General features: G+C 36.7%; 4 protein-coding genes across 4 annotated transcripts; all 4 read right to left on the reverse strand.

The window, feature by feature from the left end:
* Positions 1-2,569: 2,569 nt before the first annotated feature.
* On the reverse strand, positions 2,570-2,887 carry GCK72_024010 (uncharacterized protein; the record flags this gene model as incomplete). Its single annotated transcript, XM_003117554.2, has 1 exon — positions 2,570-2,887. One exon carries the CDS (start codon positions 2,885-2,887, stop codon positions 2,570-2,572), a length of 318 nt encoding a protein of 105 aa, XP_003117602.2.
* Positions 2,888-5,250: 2,363 nt separating this feature from the next.
* Positions 5,251-9,282, reverse strand: GCK72_024011 (uncharacterized protein; the record flags this gene model as incomplete). The annotated part of the gene is made up of 13 exons (XM_003117531.2): positions 5,251-5,498; positions 5,575-5,764; positions 5,809-6,027; positions 6,077-6,202; positions 6,249-6,557; positions 6,615-7,376; positions 7,424-7,903; positions 7,952-8,611; positions 8,657-8,744; positions 8,792-8,901; positions 8,948-9,030; positions 9,080-9,203; positions 9,250-9,282. 13 exons carry the CDS (start codon positions 9,280-9,282, stop codon positions 5,251-5,253), a joined length of 3,432 nt encoding a protein of 1,143 aa, XP_003117579.2.
* Positions 9,283-10,549: 1,267 nt separating this feature from the next.
* Positions 10,550-12,274, reverse strand: GCK72_024012 (uncharacterized protein; the record flags this gene model as incomplete). Its single annotated transcript, XM_053735678.1, has 7 exons — positions 10,550-11,104; positions 11,155-11,376; positions 11,425-11,481; positions 11,524-11,631; positions 11,676-11,750; positions 11,794-11,968; positions 12,204-12,274. The coding sequence occupies 7 exons, from the start codon at positions 12,272-12,274 to the stop codon at positions 10,550-10,552; spliced, it is 1,263 nt and encodes a 420-aa protein (XP_053579244.1).
* A 3,596-nt stretch (positions 12,275-15,870) lies between these two features.
* On the reverse strand, positions 15,871-16,221 carry GCK72_024013 (uncharacterized protein; the record flags this gene model as incomplete). Its single annotated transcript, XM_003117979.2, has 1 exon — positions 15,871-16,221. One exon carries the CDS (start codon positions 16,219-16,221, stop codon positions 15,871-15,873), a length of 351 nt encoding a protein of 116 aa, XP_003118027.2.
* Between the last annotated feature and the right edge of the window lie 1,737 nt (positions 16,222-17,958).

A 17,958-nucleotide genomic window follows, 5' to 3' on the forward strand; every position in this document is an offset into this window, starting at 1 on the left:
TTATTAACTGGAGCTGCATTCAGTAGGTCGTCTGATTTTGTTAGAGTTGATGATGTTTAGGACCATTCGAAAATGTTGTTTGATCTGAGATTCGGGCATCGCTCGTTCAGTTTCTTCAACTGGAGTTTTTTTGTTCTAGCTGCAAACCGAGCAAATTCAGGTACCAAAACGTCATCATAATCGTGATTTACCATCCTCGGCAACTTATTTCCGTCAATCAACGTCAATCGTTTCGACTTCTTTTAAACAAAACGTTGAATGATGTGAACAAAAAGTAGCGAGTGAGTTCTGAGGAACATCGGATCGTCTTGAATCTGTTGGACTTTGAGTAGAATCTCCATGATGTTGTTCACAAGAAGGGAGACCAAGAATGTTACAAGTGAAGGGTTTCCAGTTATAGCAGAATGTTCTTGGTTCCTGAAGTTGATTGCATGAAACCGGACGACGGTGTCTAAAAGTTCAGCTTAAGTTTTTCAGTGTGCGATTCAAATACATCCACGGGAGATATTGAGTACGAATTCACAAGAACATTGTGGTGACACTCACTTTGTGATGTTTGTTTAAAACGTCTCCATTATTTGCCAATTCTTCCAATCTATCGTTTTCATGGATTACGGTAATAATGATGATGGCATCTGTTGTGACGATTTCCTGAACATGAGAGATTTTTCTATTCTTCCATTATGGAGTGAAACTTGAAAAGTTAATAACAATGACCTGACTTGATAGACAGTAAGCCATGCAAATTTTGGTCGAAAAGTGATTGCACTAGGCTGTGTAAGCTTCGTGTAGCAGAACTAGTTGTAGTTGGACGTTACAAAACCTTACCTCTCGCATCGTTCCGCATCGGAATCGATTGAATTTTGTCTTCCCTCTGCCGAGAGCAGCGTATGCAACCTGTTATTCATATGTTCCTTCCGTCCACTTGATTTTCTCGTCCTTGTTGAAAAATAAACATTTTCTAGATAAATACGGATCGAAATTCAAATTAAAAAGTGGTCCTTAGCACAACAACATAATAATTACAAAAACGAATACATTTTCACCTAAAAGTGTGTGACTTAACAGATGTCTGCTCGAATAACAAAGAGATTTATAAAGAGCATCTAGGGGGGGGGGGGGCAATAAACGTGACGACCGCAAGCGGCAACAAGTTCCGCACCAAAGGTGTCACATAACTCGGAAATAACTCTTCCGTTCTTTGAATAATAACCATAAATACATCTAACAGACTAAAGATTCATAGACTATGAATCTCGAGTCCTTTTTATCAAACATTAAACAAAAAAGGGATTACCAGAACAAAAATTCGTGGTCCATTCCCGTTTTTGCAATCTGCCTAAAGATTTTGATACTCTCAATTCCTTTCTCATACCAAGTACACCAACACCTTCACGTAGAGGTATTCTCATCCAAAAAAGAAGATGTCTGTTGCGCAACAAGACATGACTACAGTGAGCAGAGGTCACACCTGCAAAGGGTGATGAACAGAAACTAGCATACAGGTGTGCATTTGGTCAGATCGAGAGTTACTAAAATGACGCAATACCTATCCGTGACATCATGGAAATCCTCCTGGGGGATATGGTTAGCATATGATCAGTAAAAGTATATATGGGTAACCCGATTTTTTGAGAAAAACCGAGAAAAAAACTAATAAAATGTTATAATGTTATACAAGTGTTCTTAACGTAATCATGATGATATCAGATAAAAGGTTTTCACTCTAAATGTGTTGCCAGAGTTTTGAAAATGTTTGCTACCTCATTACTCAATGTGTCTGCTGAGAAGAATACGTGAAAACAGAGGAAAATCAATTTAACGAAGCGCATGTGTAGATGCGAGACACACTAGATAAACATAAATATCACTATCTTACTTTTAGGCAAAATTATAACACCAAAAGCGTTGGCCAGAAAATTGAATTTTTCACAGCAGATATCATGAGTATTTGATCTATGACGTCATCCATTCACATGATAATAATTTTTCAAAATGTATTTAAAAACCGTTGGGATGTCTGAAAATCGTTTCTAACATTTTAAGCTTGAACTTAACAAAGTTCCCAAAGGATAAAAGGCTGCGATTATATGTCGTTAGATTGAGTGTATATGCATACACAGCTAATGGTACACACTTACGACAAATGACAGACGGTTCCTCCCTTCTGAACGGTTTGAGGAATAGCTGCCTCTGTGTGTACTATGATTACACCTCTGCATCAAGAATTTAGGATTGAACACAGCGCAAAGAAACGCTCGAAGTATGACGTGATAACCTCAGCAACCAAAAAGACTTTGTAGTTTGAGTTTCCAGTTTTATTAGGATTGATTAAGCAAAACTCAGAGAACAAATTGTGAGAAGAAAGAGGAACAGTATGAATATGAAAAAGTTGAAACACTCAAATTTGACTTTCGGCGGAAAAAATGTCCGATAACTTTTGTTGAGGATCAAACATGGCAAAATTGAAAAAAAAACCGAGAAAGAGAACATGTGATCCAGGATTATCAATAAACATTACGAGAACGTAACATTGTGATCAGTTCATATTTATTTTTGAGCATTACCGCTAGGTTTGGTTTGGCTTTGAGATATCGAGTAAACCTTTCACGGCATCCCAGAATCCTTCGTACTCTTCAGCGCCGGCTCGGAGTGGATCACCTTCTCTCAATTGGTAGTGGACTGGAAGTCGACGACCACTTTGAGCTTGCGCATTCTTTTTAACAGTGACCGGTGTTTTCTTTTGAGCAATACGTTGTGGTGGAATGAGTTGCTTAGGGATTCGAACTGATACTTTAACGGGCGTTTGAGGAGAAACGTGAACTGGAGTCGTTTGAAGTTCTAGTTCTTTCTTGACAACGTGACCATTGTTCTTTTTTGGTGGCATATTGACCAACAGAACCTGAAAAAACTTTATTTTCAAAAATTGAATGTATGAAAGACGAAAAAATGAAATCTAAAAGTTCAGAACTCGTGTCTCGATGGGTTTCCCATGAGCACGAGAGTTGCAAGCAGAGTAACATACATTTTTGTTTTAATAGTGTTAGCTGTGAAGATGTGAAAAAGGTAATGGAGGGGCAAGATATCATGCTTGGATTATCTCCTGGCAACAGGAGATTTGTCCTCAGAATGCAACGTATGACAAAACGGAAAGAGCAAAATATGTGTATCTTACACGTTGCATAAGATAATAAAAAATACATGGTGGTAACATGGATAGGAATGAGAAATTAAAAAATGTCAAAAATGATTAAAATAAAATAAAGTAAAACAGTAAAAAATAGAATCAGGCGATATCAACCTCTGAGATTGGTATCATTAGATCGATGCAGCCTTTAAAACCTGCACAACAACACAATGCATATTCAACCAAAAAATTATCTTAATCATACAGAAATCAATTTTTCATGAAATTATATTAAGCGAAATAGGGAAAAAAAAAGATATCACTGTGATTGACTCGGCTTTCAAAATGGCACAAGACACTTTCACATGATCCCGATACATTTTTCGCAATGTATTGTACTCTAAAAGCTCCAGAGACTATGAATGCGACATTTCTCAGCTACAACGAAAGATTTCTCATTTCAAATATCAGGCACGACAATTATTCATTTTCAAAGTGCATATTTTTGAAGCATATATATATATAAATACTGTAACCATCATTTTGCTATTCAAAAACGTTATACTCTATAATTTAAACGAAATATACTCATCTCTAACAAGCTTTTGAATTGATCAATATTATCACTCGTTTGAAGGAGAAATACTCCACAAACGTTTCAGCCCTGGTTGTTGTAATTTAAATGTAAATTGTAATGCTGATCCTTGTTGTGGTTCACGGAAACGAAGCAAGAATACAGGCGGCATTTGGAGTCAAGAAGAAGACAGTTGGAGATTTCGAAGAGAACGGTATACGTCCATTTCTATGAATCTAGTCTTGTGTCATGAATCTTTTTGTTAGTCGGAGAGGATGCAGGTGAATCCCACGAAAACTGGAAATTACAAAGTAGTGGCGCCCTCACTCGTTAAAAAACCTTTTGATTTTTCTGTTTTTCTTTTCTCAACTAGAGACGTGAGCACAACAATGAATGGAGGTAGTAGGAACTTTCTATTCAGTAATATATAGCAACATGATAAAAACAGTCGAAGGGAAGATGTGACAACGCACTCAGACCCGCGATTCATTTGCACTTAATCCTTCAGCGAAAGGTATATCCGAGGGACGTGATATATAATCGTCGTCGCCATCTGCTCAAATTGAAACAAAGAACTTGGTTTTAACTTCATAATTATCGTGAAAGGATGAATTGCTTTTCCAGAAGCATTTAGTTTCTCAATACTGAAGCTATTTTTGTGTTTTATTTTTAAAAGATTTGTCGAGCATTATGACTTGGCGACCATGAATAGTGCCTTTTTTCTCTTGATGTTCTGCTACTAGAAGCTCTCCAATTTTCGGTATTGCTGCCAAAATCGAACCAAGATTTAGATTTCGATCATCTGATCTCCAAAATGGTCTTCCTCCTTTCAGTTCAGCGAGATAAACCTGGCTCTTTTTTGTGATTCTGGTCATACATTTTTTATTCCCAACAAATAGAAAATCTATTATAGATCAAGCTCTTCCATAAAACTTGGTGTTGTAAATATCAATATCCATTTGCAATAAAAGTAAATTAATATATGTATTGTATGTACTTTATTCAGTGTGGGAAAAAATAAAATTCAAAAATATTCAAAAATAAAATAAAAAACATCCTATTCTAACTGTTTTCCTTGAAATTCTGTGGGTTTCCCATACCAACCGTTCTCGGAGCTTTGTTTTTTCTATCCACAGAAAGTCAATAAGTTCAAGTGATTCAGAAGACGATGAATGAGATGAAGCTGCTCCGAAGAAAAAACAACATCCTATAGAATTGATTACACAATTGAATAAATAATCTCTGACTTTCTACTGTTAATATTCTATTAACAATACATATTTTATTTCAAGACAAGCACTTTTGACAATGATTATGTCAGAGAAAAAGATGTTGATGTGTATTAGAAATCAGCTGAAAAAAAACGAAAAAGACTCAATTCATTTCAAAAACTATTTGGAAAAAAGATCAGATTCGGAGATCAAGAATACGTTTTTCAATACTTTACAAGTTAAATAATAAATTGAAAACAAGATAAACTGATTGTTAATTGCCAATACAAATTTAGATAAAATGGCGAGAAAATAACATTATACACGAGAAACAACCATTATATTACATTTTTGCGTCGTTGAGCACAGAGAAACATTATCTTGACTCTATCGTGCTCCTCGTTGTCGGGATCACAATAAGCATCCATGAGTGTGTAGTCGACAGACTCCGGCTCGATATATGCCAGTTGGAAAATCATTTCAGGGGGGATGCGTTTGATTAGAAGACTTTTGCCCTTGCAGTCTGCAGCTCCAGCGATAGCCTTGATGAGTCGAATGATGGCGTTTATGACGGTACAGAGAACACCTGAAGGTTATTCAAATTTATCAAGGCCGTCATATTTCATTCTGATGTCCCAAGCCAATGTCTTGCTCGTTCTCACCTTTTCTTAGAATTTTGAACAACCGATTAACTGTTCGATCCAACAAACTTCGATACAAGTAAATCCATTTCTCTCGATTCTCTGGATCTTCTGATCCTGGTGCCTCAATCTCTCCGTATGGCAGCGGGTCTCTTATTGGAGGACCATTATTCAAGAGACGATCAAGAATCAATTCAGCATACATCATAACCTGATACAACATTTGTATAACTACAAAGGTTATTTTCAACTTACATTAGCTATCAATCTAATAACAGCTGTCAATGCCAGCGAATCGAACCGTCCATCTATTTGAGTAAGCGTAGCGTCTTCACTGAACCAGTGATCCATCAAACTTTCCTGCATTCTAATAATTATATTGACATCATCAGTCATACAAACAGCTAGAATCATGTCGACAGAGTTTTGCATTATTTCACCGCATTGAATTTGAATTGTCTTACTGATGAACATCTGAAAAAAAAACAATGGATAATTAATTGCAACAGTCTCGACAACTCACATGACACCAGCTCTTGAACTCTCTGGCGTGGTTATAATGTTCAAGAATTCTGAGAGCGTGAGGACTTGTCCATTGTTGCTGTCGCATATAAATCCATGCATGCTTCGTTTTAACTTGATCTGGTATCTGAAACAAAAATTGATTATAAGTTAAATTTTTGTATTTTTTTCACCTCGTCTCTATAAACAACTGGACAAAATCTTCGAGCTGTGCTGAAAGCATTGCAAGTGACTTCAGGGAAAACTATGGATTTATCAACGATTTCATTGATCATTTCGAGCACTGTTGATTTGACGAATCTCCATTTAGACAGATTTCTGTCGTCTGCTATCGATGCGATCGATGAATTTATTCGTTTCTCAAGAGCATTCTTTATTGTAATCGCTAGTGCGGTCCGAGCAGCCGAATCTGGCTCGCAGTCAACCCATTGAACAAGGCAGAGAAAGAAACAAGGCATCGAGTCAATTCCGTATATGATACTCTAAAATTAGAAAATAATTTTTCAGCGATAGCTGAAATTTCCTTTCAATTTACTCACCGTCATGTGGTCTTCAACTGTTTTTCTATCCACCCTGTGTGACTTTTTCTCTTGATGTTCTTCTACTAGAAGTTCTCCAATTTTCGGTATTGCTGCCAGTATTGAACCAAGATTTAAATTTCGATCATCTGATCGCCAGAATGGTCTTCCTCCTTTCAGTTGAGCGAGATAAACCCGTGCTCTCTTTTTTGTGATTCTGGGAAAAGGGCAGTGAATTTGACGCCATGTAACTATTGGTTCATTGCTGTCCGTTTTTGTAGACTCTGTTGTTTCGCCAACGACTATTGGAACTTTCGGAATTGTTGGGAAAGCTAATTTATTGACGGGCGCAGAAAAAATTTCCGAAGTATCCATTTTTTCCTCATCGTAATTCTCCTGTGGCTGTCGATGTTCTCCTTCTTCCTCCTTGTCTTCCTCATCCGACATTTCTTCATCATCAACATGCTCAGATGTTCCCGTGGCCGGTTGTTCAGTCTTTTTAGCAGTTAGTTTTTTTGTATCTTGTTTTACGCTGCCTTCTTTGACTTCTGACATTTTTTTCACCTCTTCTTCTTCCTCTTCTTCATCAATTCCAAGTTCTGCATTCAATAGTTGCACCAACATCTCCACTTCTTTTCTCAGCAAAACGAGTTCTTCCTCAGTTTTTTCTTGATCTTTCCTAGTCTTCGGCACTCGTTTCACATACCACATTGACCATTTGAAGAACATCGCTAACTCTGCATCCGTCTTTCCGCGACCACCATTGACAAACAGACCTATTGACTGAAAATAAACAAGATGCATAATTTTTTTAAAGTAAGGATATTTACCAATCCAGGATTCCGGATAATAATTCTTGAAAGTAGAATGAATGTGTCATCAAAAACTCGGATTCGTTCCTCGGCGCTGATAAGCATTGATGATGATTGAGCAAACTTATTTTTCAGTGCAAAAGCTTTCCCAATTTCCAGAAGTTTACCTTCTGATGTTAAAACAGAAGTTACTGCATCGAATTCATCAAATTCACCACGGGTGACTTTGCTAAGAAACAGATTGAGAAAATCATCTCTTCGTCCGGATTGCCAAATCTTTACTTCTTTTATCGCGATTTGCAATTTTGCAACATCGGAACTATCGATTGGTTTGTAATCAGTATCGGAGAACATTACCAGATTTGCAGTAGTTTTCATGTGCTCCCGACGGCGCTGTCGTAATGGATTAGCTGTTTCTTCTCCGATAATAGACACTAATGAATTAAGAAGAGTGAGGTAAGACGCGTTCTGCCAGTTGACGTCGACGGAATCCATTAACTGAAAGAAACAGATTTTATTATTTTCAGGTTCATTTTTGACTTTTACCATTGTCAAGCGGTTAAGCGCTTCCTCCAATCCTTCTTCCAAATCTTCCACCGCGATAATATCTTCATCGATCAAATGATTGATGATAAGAGGGAGGGTTTTGTAGAAGAAAGTTGTCGCATGCCATCGATAGTCTGGACGATTCTTTTTTGGAAGATGTAAAAGATCGATTGTTTCCTCGTACATCAGTAAAACCGAAGCATGTATGAGATCGAACACTACTGATTCACCGGGCAGCCTCATTAGTTCAATGAATGTTTGAATAACGTTAGCCATGTGTTTACTCGATTTGTGGTTTATGAAGCACGAGAATACAGGGACTAACATTCTTATTGATGGATTTTTGAGATCATAGACAGCCAGTCCCTCTGGTTCATATTCATATTCCTTTGGTTGCCTGTTTTCGTCCTGTTTTTCAACAAGAAGTTCTATTAGTGAAGTCCCTTCCTCATCATGCTTTTCAAGTTTTAAAAATGCATCGTGACAGTCTAGAAGTTGTTTCAAAACTTCATCAGAATTTTCCCCCATCGTAAACAGTGCACCACATAAACCATCGTGCATCAAAGCGCTCAAAGCTTCTAGAGGTTTCTGATACGCCCGATTTTCATCGTCGTAGTCGATTTGCATTGTATCCAATTCATCTTCATCATCAAGAAAAGTCTAAAATCATGTTTGCGTCGAATCAAAAGTGTATGTGAGACTCACCAAGATCAAATCTGTTACAAACGTCACAGTTGACATTATCACGGGACTAAGTTCGTCAGCATGTTCCTTACTTTCGAATGATTTGATTCTAAAAATATTAGTTTTCACTATACAATAACTCGTAGAGTAACTCACTGTACAAAACCAATCATATCCTGTATTAGTTCACACATCTGGCCCTTCATATACAAACGATCACAAGTTGTGTTTACGATGCTGTGGAGTACTTGATCCCAGGTTAAGGACTGAAACAAAAAAAAATTAATTTACACTGTATATTTTTAGAGTAACCTCATCTACAACCAGTTCCAGAATATGATCTCGATACGTTTCATCAACACAGCTTCTATCATAGGCAGAGCGAACCAGAATATCTGAAAAATTGCCCGTTTACCACTGTTAAATTAAAATAATGAAACAAACCACATAGCTGTTGTGTTGAAATTCCAGGAAAATTAGATGGTCTCAGTGCTGGAGTGCCACTGTTGAGCTTCTGACGTTTATTTTTGTGTAATCCACGAAATGTTTCAATGTATTCCATAGCTATCTGAACAAATTTTCATAAATAAGTTTTTGAAGAGAAATTTACTCACTTTTGTTGGTTCATCCATTTCCATTAAGTTCATTGTTTAGTTCTGACGTTCTCAAATAATATTAATCTTAAAGTATTACCGATTGAGAAGAAGCAAAACGAGGAAATATAGAAAAGGGTGGAACGAAAAGAGGAAAGACGGCGGAGGAGAAGAACCGTGCGGCATATTGCGAAAACTGTGTGCGCGGGTTGCAATAATATTATTGGGAGGAAGTGGGAGGAAAATTAAAGGAAAATACAGGAGAAAAATGTCAGAAATAAACAGAAAAAAAGGAAAAAACCGGGATAAGAAGTGTGATCGAATCCGAAAAATTGAGGGCAGACGTTTTCGGTCGAACTTAAGAAAATAATCGAAAAATTACTTTTTTTTGAAAAAAAAAAACAGAAATTTCCCAAAATTAAATTAAATTAAAAAATTTTGTACTGAAAACCTGGGCTAAGCGGGTGAATGTTTTTAAATCTGCTCCGCCGGGGATAAACCTGCGAAAAAGGAAATCTCGAGAACGGCAGAAACGAGTGGAGAAGAGGAAAAAAGAGGGAAAGGGGCGGACACAATAAACCGTGCGGCATATTGCGAAAAACGTGCGCGCGGATTGCTATAGCGTAGTATTATCGACACACCGCTACTAAAGAAATCGGAAACATGGAGCGGAAACAAACGAAAATTTGAAAAAAAAAACCGAGCAAAAAATTGTTCGCAAGTTTCACTGACTAGTACAAATGTAATGGATTCGCACAACACTTCAAATCGATTTTTTGGTTCGGACCTTCATTTTCTACCGAAGAAAAACGCGAGAACGCACACACACACACACACGCTCTCTAATCCATTAATGATGGGTACATCCAGCGGACCATCTGCTCAAGTAAAAACGAAGAAATTGGTTTTTTAGATCGGGAAAATCATGCAATTTTTATTTACAGCAAATAGAAAAAATATTACGGAAGTTACGTTGTTGATGAATTTCATAGAGCGCTTAACAAAACCGGAATCAAAATTACAAACAGAACTTTAGAAAGTCACGAAGTCATCAATCGTGGTAGAGAACAGGAAGAGATATTCTCAGGTATTCCGAAGTGGACTAGTTCAGAAATAAAAGATTGATGAGCAAATGCTTTGCAAAAATCAGAATAGATAATGCCTAAAGACTTGTGAACGGAAAGGGGTAATGTGTATTCTGATATGGATTAGATAAGTGAAATAGAGTAAAGTCGTTTAGATAGGAAACTGTGCTCAATTTTGCTTATATTGCGAGAAAGATGAATCTAACATTAATATAATTACATAAGATAATTGTATGCTAATTGAGTCTCTTCAAATACTGAGGATCTTTCAAAGCCAGCAATCCCAGAGCAGCCTCCATTTCCGGATCCATTTCTTCATCGCTTTCGTCTTCGAGATCTTCCTCGTTTTCGGTTTCAAGTTCTTCTTCGTTATCGTCTACAAGTTCTTCATCGTTTTCAAAACCATCTCCGTTTTCTACGTCCAGGAAAACTTCTCCTGCGTTTTGCAGATTCTCTTCTTCTACTACTTCTTCTTCTCTGTGTTCCATATTGTTTCCATTGTCCGCATGGTGTGGAGCCATTTGTTGAACTTCAATTTCGAATTGATCCGCAAGTGATTCTTGTTGAAGAAGGGGAAGATGAACTTCTGCTAGACTGGCCTCAGGGAAGATTTGCGAATTTTTATGCTGCATATTGCTGCTCCCATGATCGACAATTGGGGATGGCAACCCCTCTTGATCCGAATTTGAAGGAAACTGCTCAATGGATGGAATTTCGAAAGCAAGCGGTTGTCCAATACCAAAGCTGCCTTTGCGTTTTTTATTGCAAAAGTCTTTGGAGCAGGTTGACATCTGAAACATAAAAATATGATAGAAGGTTAACTAAAACTTAATAAACTTACTTTTTGTTTTTTTGGAGCTGGCTCTGTGTAATCCATATCAATTTCTGGTTGAGCGATAACATTGGTTTCCATTTCTTTTTCTGGCGTTCCATCAACCGATAAGTCCTCCATCATTGAATGATTGAAAGATTGAATCTCGTGCAGCTGATTTTCAACAGGTAGGCTGTCATCGTGATTCTTCTTTTTTGCTGGCCGCGCATCGGTGTCCACAGATCGTATTTCCTGAACAACAATCATTCGAATGAGAGAGTAAATGAGAAATAAACGTACAAGTAATTTACAGGCAATTTTCCTAGGTTTTTCCCACGACTCAACCGGCCTTTGGGTCTGAAAGAATTTTGTTAATCGGAGTTTTTAATTTATATTTACCATTTTGTACACCGAATTTATACGAGTGGGTAGTTCTGCAATCATGAGTTTGAAAATTTCTCCATTGTTTTGAATATCAGCGCAGCGCCGAACCAGTTTTCCACATATCTGAATTGAAAGCTGGGTTGCGATTTCACCAAAGTTATAATTACCATTTTGAATTCCAGAAGAAAAGTGACCATTTGCATTTTTTTCTCGAATTTTTTTGTAATCTTCTTTAATGCGCTCTGAAAGTTAAATAAATAAATTGAGATATGGAAAAACAATTACCATCAATTTTGTTTGAGCAATTTCATTGTTAGTGATCACGCTTTTCTTTAAAAACTCGATTTCTCCTTGCATTAGATTCCAAGAGCTCTCCGCAGTCAGTCCTGGAAATGCGTTATCGACGCATAGCCACACATTTTTCTTCATCGATTTCTTCTTTTCTTCCTCTTCATCGCTTCTGAAAGTCAATATTTTCATATTTTCAATATCAATTAAACATTTTCAAGCACATGTTTTAATTTAGTTATTTACTCATGAAATTGTTATAAAAATAGATGCGATTGTGATCTTACCAAACCTAGCAGATACAAAACTATGAGATCAAGAACGTTGCAGTTTGATGATGGTTTGTTTTAAATTAAAAGTTTCATGTAAGACTAGGAATGAATGAAAAATTCTGTAAAATCACTCACTCTTTATACTTGATTGTTTTCTTGGCGACGCAACGCCGTGGAGCACGGATCGATAGCTTATCTTTATTCATGGTTGATCTGAAACGTGTTAAAGAAAAATTGCAATAATCATGAACCAGTCAGACTCTGGAGAGAAACATCACATTGAAAGAACAAAGAAGTAAATAAAAATGAATGAACTATATGCTCAGGAGAAATATACCAGCTTTGCTGACTCCGCCCACATTAAAGCTATAATAGTATTGCAAATTTAAATAATGGTTGAAACGAATATCAGAAAAATGCGTTTCAATAAGAGTTTAATTTTCTAAACGGACAGTTACAGAAGCATATTTATATCTGATTCAACTCGAAGTGGTGGTTAATCGAGAGAAGCAAATCGGGTGACTAAACTTACTTTGAATCCATTCTGCAGGGTGAACTAACTATTTCAAAGATGGATGTATTTATAATAGAAACAAGTGAAACCTTGCAATATTACCGTTTTGCTCACTTTTCTTTTTATACAGTACTCCAAACCAAACTTGTCAAATTTCGGCCGGGCCGGGCCGAGATTTCGGTCGGCCCGGTTTCAAGAAAAGGTACATATTTCTTGATCAAATGTTTTGAATTTTTTGAAGTTTTTACATCAAAAAAATCTAATTTCTAGATGCATAGCTAGCTTTTGCTTGAATTCTGAAGTATAGTCAAAAATTCGACATTTTTGGAAAAAAATTCAAAAAAATTCAAAAATTCGTTCAAACATTAGTTTAGTTCAATAAAATTTTGAATTTTGAACCCCGGCTCATGACAAGTTTGCTCCAAACCGTTCAAAACAATTAGAAAAAATAGTGAAATGCTTTCCATTCACAAGCCTGTACGACATAACGTCTTGTCCCGGGAGTGAATCCAATCGGTGACTAGACTAATATCCTCATGCGATGGCATTCTCATCCAAAAAAGAGAAACAGAAGATGACTGTTGCGCAACAAGATATGACTACAGTGAGCAGAGGTCACAAGGTGATGAGCAGAAACTAGCATGCAGGTGTGCATTTGGTCCGATCGAGAGTTACTAAAATGACGCAATAGCTATCCGTGACATCATAGACACCTTCCCGAGGGATACGGTTCACACAGCAAAACAGATCAGAAACACATACTATTGTGAGCAAAGCGACTTTTCAAGTAAAACAAATAGAAAAACTGGTAAAATCTTACAAAAGTTCATTTAACGTAATCATAAATATTAGATTTAAGGTTATCACTTCAAATGTAGTGACGGGATTTCGAAAATATGGTTGCTGACTCATCATCCGATATGACTGCAGAAAAAATACGTGAAAACAAAGGAAAATAAATTGGATGAAACACATACAGTACCGTGCAGTAAGATATACGATACCGGTTAAAATGATATCACATATTGCTTTTTTCATTGAAATTGCCCACCTGTGAGCGTTTCATAGGAAAAGAATTTCTCGCATAAAGTGAATTTTTATAGATAAAACAGATCAAAAGTAGTTATCCGTTTTTGTGGTTATCAACTTTTCTGAACGAACTCTTTCTAGAGAGTTATAGTATTAGGTTGGCAAGAAAGTTTTTGTGCATGTTTTGTTTTGAATGCTGTCAGATAAATTACAAGAATTAAAACCAACTACGCATACCATTTGTTAGATAAACTCTCTGTGATTCTGATAGCAGTCAGAAATTACTTCCGACACTTCTCTTCTGCAAGAGTCATGCCTATCTTTATTCTTGACCGACAACTCTTACAGCAATATTTTTATTTCCGCTTTCCATCTAATACCAAAATTTCTAAATTTGTGCAACCAACAGGAAAAGTTTACAAGGATGAATTCTTCTTTTGGCACACTATGAGTAATGAACTTTCCAACTTTGAGAAATGCGATTTTTCTGTGGTCGAAGTACCACGTACTAAAAGTGCATATGAATAGGATTTGTACATGCTGTGAGCTGTAGAAGGAAAGTTTTTATCTCAATCTTCCTGTGAATTATCTATGATAATCACTACTACTTATAACACAATCGGAAATTTTTTGAAATGTGTCGGCAAGAATAAAAAAAGAAACATTGAAAAGTCATATTTTGGCCTAGATCCGCGTTCAGTGAAGGGTAGACCTGCGGCTTCGAATTCTATCTCCTCTTTCAAACTTCAATCGATCTAACCAATTGGGTATCACTGATAGAGAGTGGGTATTGCACACAAACTACCCCAGGGAAACCCACCGACTTGGCGTTGATCAAACGCTGGTAGACATCATCAAAAGGGAATCATACTCAAAGAAAATAATGACCCTAATGTGGAGGACCCAAAACAACGTATATGATTGGAAAATGTGAAACAATAATCTTCTACTTCTGTTCTTTTTGTGTGCAAAAAATCAAAACTATACGTGAGTCTTCAGTTCCACACGGTCAAAAAGTCTGCCACCTCCATAATGTTGCATATCCGCTAGTTGCATACCCGACAAAATATTTTCTCACCTAATATTGGAAAATAGTTTTTAATCAAGCAAATTAGAGCTCGGACCTTCTTCTAACGAATTACTATAAGTTCGGGGTAATTCAGCGCTCTGCCGCTGAACAGGACTTCGATACTTGAAGTCAAGTCGAAAAATGGGTGGAAGTCTATTTTGCCTCGAAACAACCGGAGCTCTGCCAGGACGGTATCGGGAACATATCCAGTAAATTGGAGACAGTTGTGGATTAAGATGGTTACTATGTTTGGTATTTGGTATGCTTCCTGTTTGAGTAAAAATAACTTGAATCATGCACAAAAACTTTCTTGCCAACCTAATAATTTGAAGTGGATATCTCGAAAATCGCGCTATTTTTCACTGAAGTGTATTGACTTGAGAGAGAAGTTGCTTTTTCGAGATGTAACTTGCTAGGCAACGTTCCTACAAAAACGTTGTCAACTACATAAATAGAGCTCACCATGACACACTCTCAAATTGGTCATTTTCAACTGGAAATGACAAAGTTGTATATTTTATTGCATGGTACTGTAAGTAGATGCGAGACACGTTACACTTTAGAGATTTCATGAGTATTTGATCTATGACGTCATCTAATCATATGACAATAATTTTTCAAAATGTTTTTTAGAACAGTGAGGAAGTCTGAAAATGGAATGTGACATGAGGTGCTTGAGCTGAACAAAGTTCCCAAAGGATAAAAGGCTGCGATTATCTGTCGTCAAATTGAGTGTTTATGCATGCACAGCAAGCTAATGGTACACACTCACGATAAATGACAGACAGCTCCTCCCCTTTGAACGGTTTGAAGCCGGGCTACGCTGTCTCCCTGTCTATGATGATGACTCCTCTGCATCAAAACTTTAGGATTGGATTTTTTGCAAAAAATGCTCGGAGTATAACGTGATATCATCAAACAACAAGTTTGTAGTTTGGGTTCAAAATTTTATTAAGATTGGTTAAGCAAAACACAGAAAATAGATTGTGAGAAGAAACGATGAAATAACTATAAAAAAAGGTGAACCACTTAGATTTTGCTTTCGTCGGAAAAAAACATATTGGGGAATTTTCGTTGGAGATCAAATAGGAAAAAAATCAAGAAAAAACCGAGAAAGAGATCATTTAATAGTTGTATTTCATGATTATAAATTGAAGTTGAGAGAGAGTAACATTATGGTCAATTCATATTTATTTTTGAGCGTTACCGTTTGATTGGTTTGGCTTCGAGATATCAAGCAACCCTTGCACGGCATCCCAAAATCCATCGTACCCTTCCGCGTCGTCTCGGAGAGGATCACCTTCTCTCAATTGGCACTGGACTGGGACTCGACGACCTCTTTGAGCTTGCGCATTCTTGTTAACAGCTTGCGCATTTTTGTTAACCGGTGTTTTCTTTTGAGCAATACGTTGTGGTGGAATGAGTTGCTTAGGGATTCGAGCTGACACTTGAATTGGCGTTTGAGGAGAAACGTGAACTTGAGCTGTTTGAAGTTCTAGTTCCTTCTTGATAACGTGACTATTGTTCTTTTTTGGTGGCATATTAACCAACAGAACCTGAAAAACATTAATTTCAAGTTTGAACGTGTGAAAAATGAAAAAAAGAAATCTAAAAGTTCAGAACTCGTGTCTCGATGGGTTTCCCATGAGCACGAGAGTTGCAAGCTGACTAACATACACTTTTGTTTTATTAGTGTAAGCAGCGAAAATGGGGAAAAGGTAATGGAGGGGCGGGATATCATGCTTGGATTATCTCCTGGCAACAGAAGATTTGTCCTCAGAATGCTACGCATGACAAAACGGAAAGAGCAGGATATGTGTATCTCACACGTTGCTTCAGATTTTAGAAAAAGTACACGGTGATAACATGGATTGGAATGAGAAATAAAGTAAAATAAAACATCAGCAAGAGCCAGGTGGTATCAAGCTCTGAGATTGTCCAAATGGTATCATTAGTACGGCGCTACCCTATTAATGTGGACAACCACAACCTGATCGTTGTACCAAAAAAACCTATCAAAAGTAGAAACGTGATTTTTATTGAAAAAATGAACTGAGAAAAGAGAAAAGTGAAAGAAAAACAGCACATTGATCAACTTGCATCTCAAAATGGCACAAGACTCATTCACATGATCTTGATACATTTTCCGCAATCTATTGTACTCCAAATGCTCAAGAGACTATGAATGCGACATTTCGCAGCTCCAGCAAAAGATTTCATATTTGAAATATCAGACATGACAATTATTCATTTTGAAAGTTCATATTCGTTGAAGCAAGTAAAATCAAAAGACGTGGAATGATTATACATAAGAGACAAGAGAGATTTTCAAGCCATTCAAAAGAAACTTAGGAAAAGAGTCAAGAACATGAGAATGAGTCCATTTCAGAATAACCGAGAATGGGTTTTGTGACATTCAATTAACGCATTTTCGCATGTTTTCCAAAAAGAATATTGTAAAAAATGATATACATAGTTTAGAACAAAATATATGTTTTCAGAAATTACGAAAAATTCCAGTTGAATTGTAATGTAGGTGAAAACTTGAAATATAGTTGATATACGTAAAACTAAATAAATCCTGAAACCATACTTGAAATTGGCTATGCACAACGTTTATTAAAAGTTTATAATATCAAGGACGAGTTTAACTCATCTGAAACCGTTTATTTAAGCTGTTCTAGATTTTCAGTCACTGGTTTGAACATAAATCACTTTTACTTCAGCTCTTAAACTCAAATTTCGTTCTCTTTTTGTCTGTCTACTTATCTACTTGCATTTTGTATTTTATCAATCTGGAAGATGCGTACTTTTGAAAAAGTGTCCGCTGCAAATCAGAAACTTGAATGCTGCGGTTGTTTTAATCTAAGTTGGAATGCTCAACTGACAATTAAAAAAATGCTTGCTTCTGTTCACGGAAACGAAGTAGGTATACAGGCGGTATTTGAAATTAAGTGGACGACATGCAGTTGGAGATTTTCTAGAAGACGATTCGGTTCCTTTTGTTAACTGAGAACTTGTACTCATCGTTTGAGGGTTCAAAACTTCGATTTACATTTTCCTCTGCTTATCTGCAAAAAAAAAACGCAAGTCGGAAACTGGCCCGTTTTATCTGTTCTAACAGCAATACTATATTTAAATAGAGAATTTTATCCTTTTCGTTGTTATATCCAGATGGTTGTTGATGTTGGTTCCTCATTGAAAGAATAATGGTGTACCATTATCCTAATGTAAAAAAATCATCTTCTATCCATTAAACAAGGAGAGGTCACCGGTAG

This window comes from Caenorhabditis remanei, chromosome X (assembly GCF_010183535.1).
Source record: "Caenorhabditis remanei strain PX506 chromosome X, whole genome shotgun sequence".
Lineage (NCBI taxonomy): Eukaryota > Metazoa > Nematoda > Chromadorea > Rhabditida > Rhabditidae > Caenorhabditis > Caenorhabditis remanei.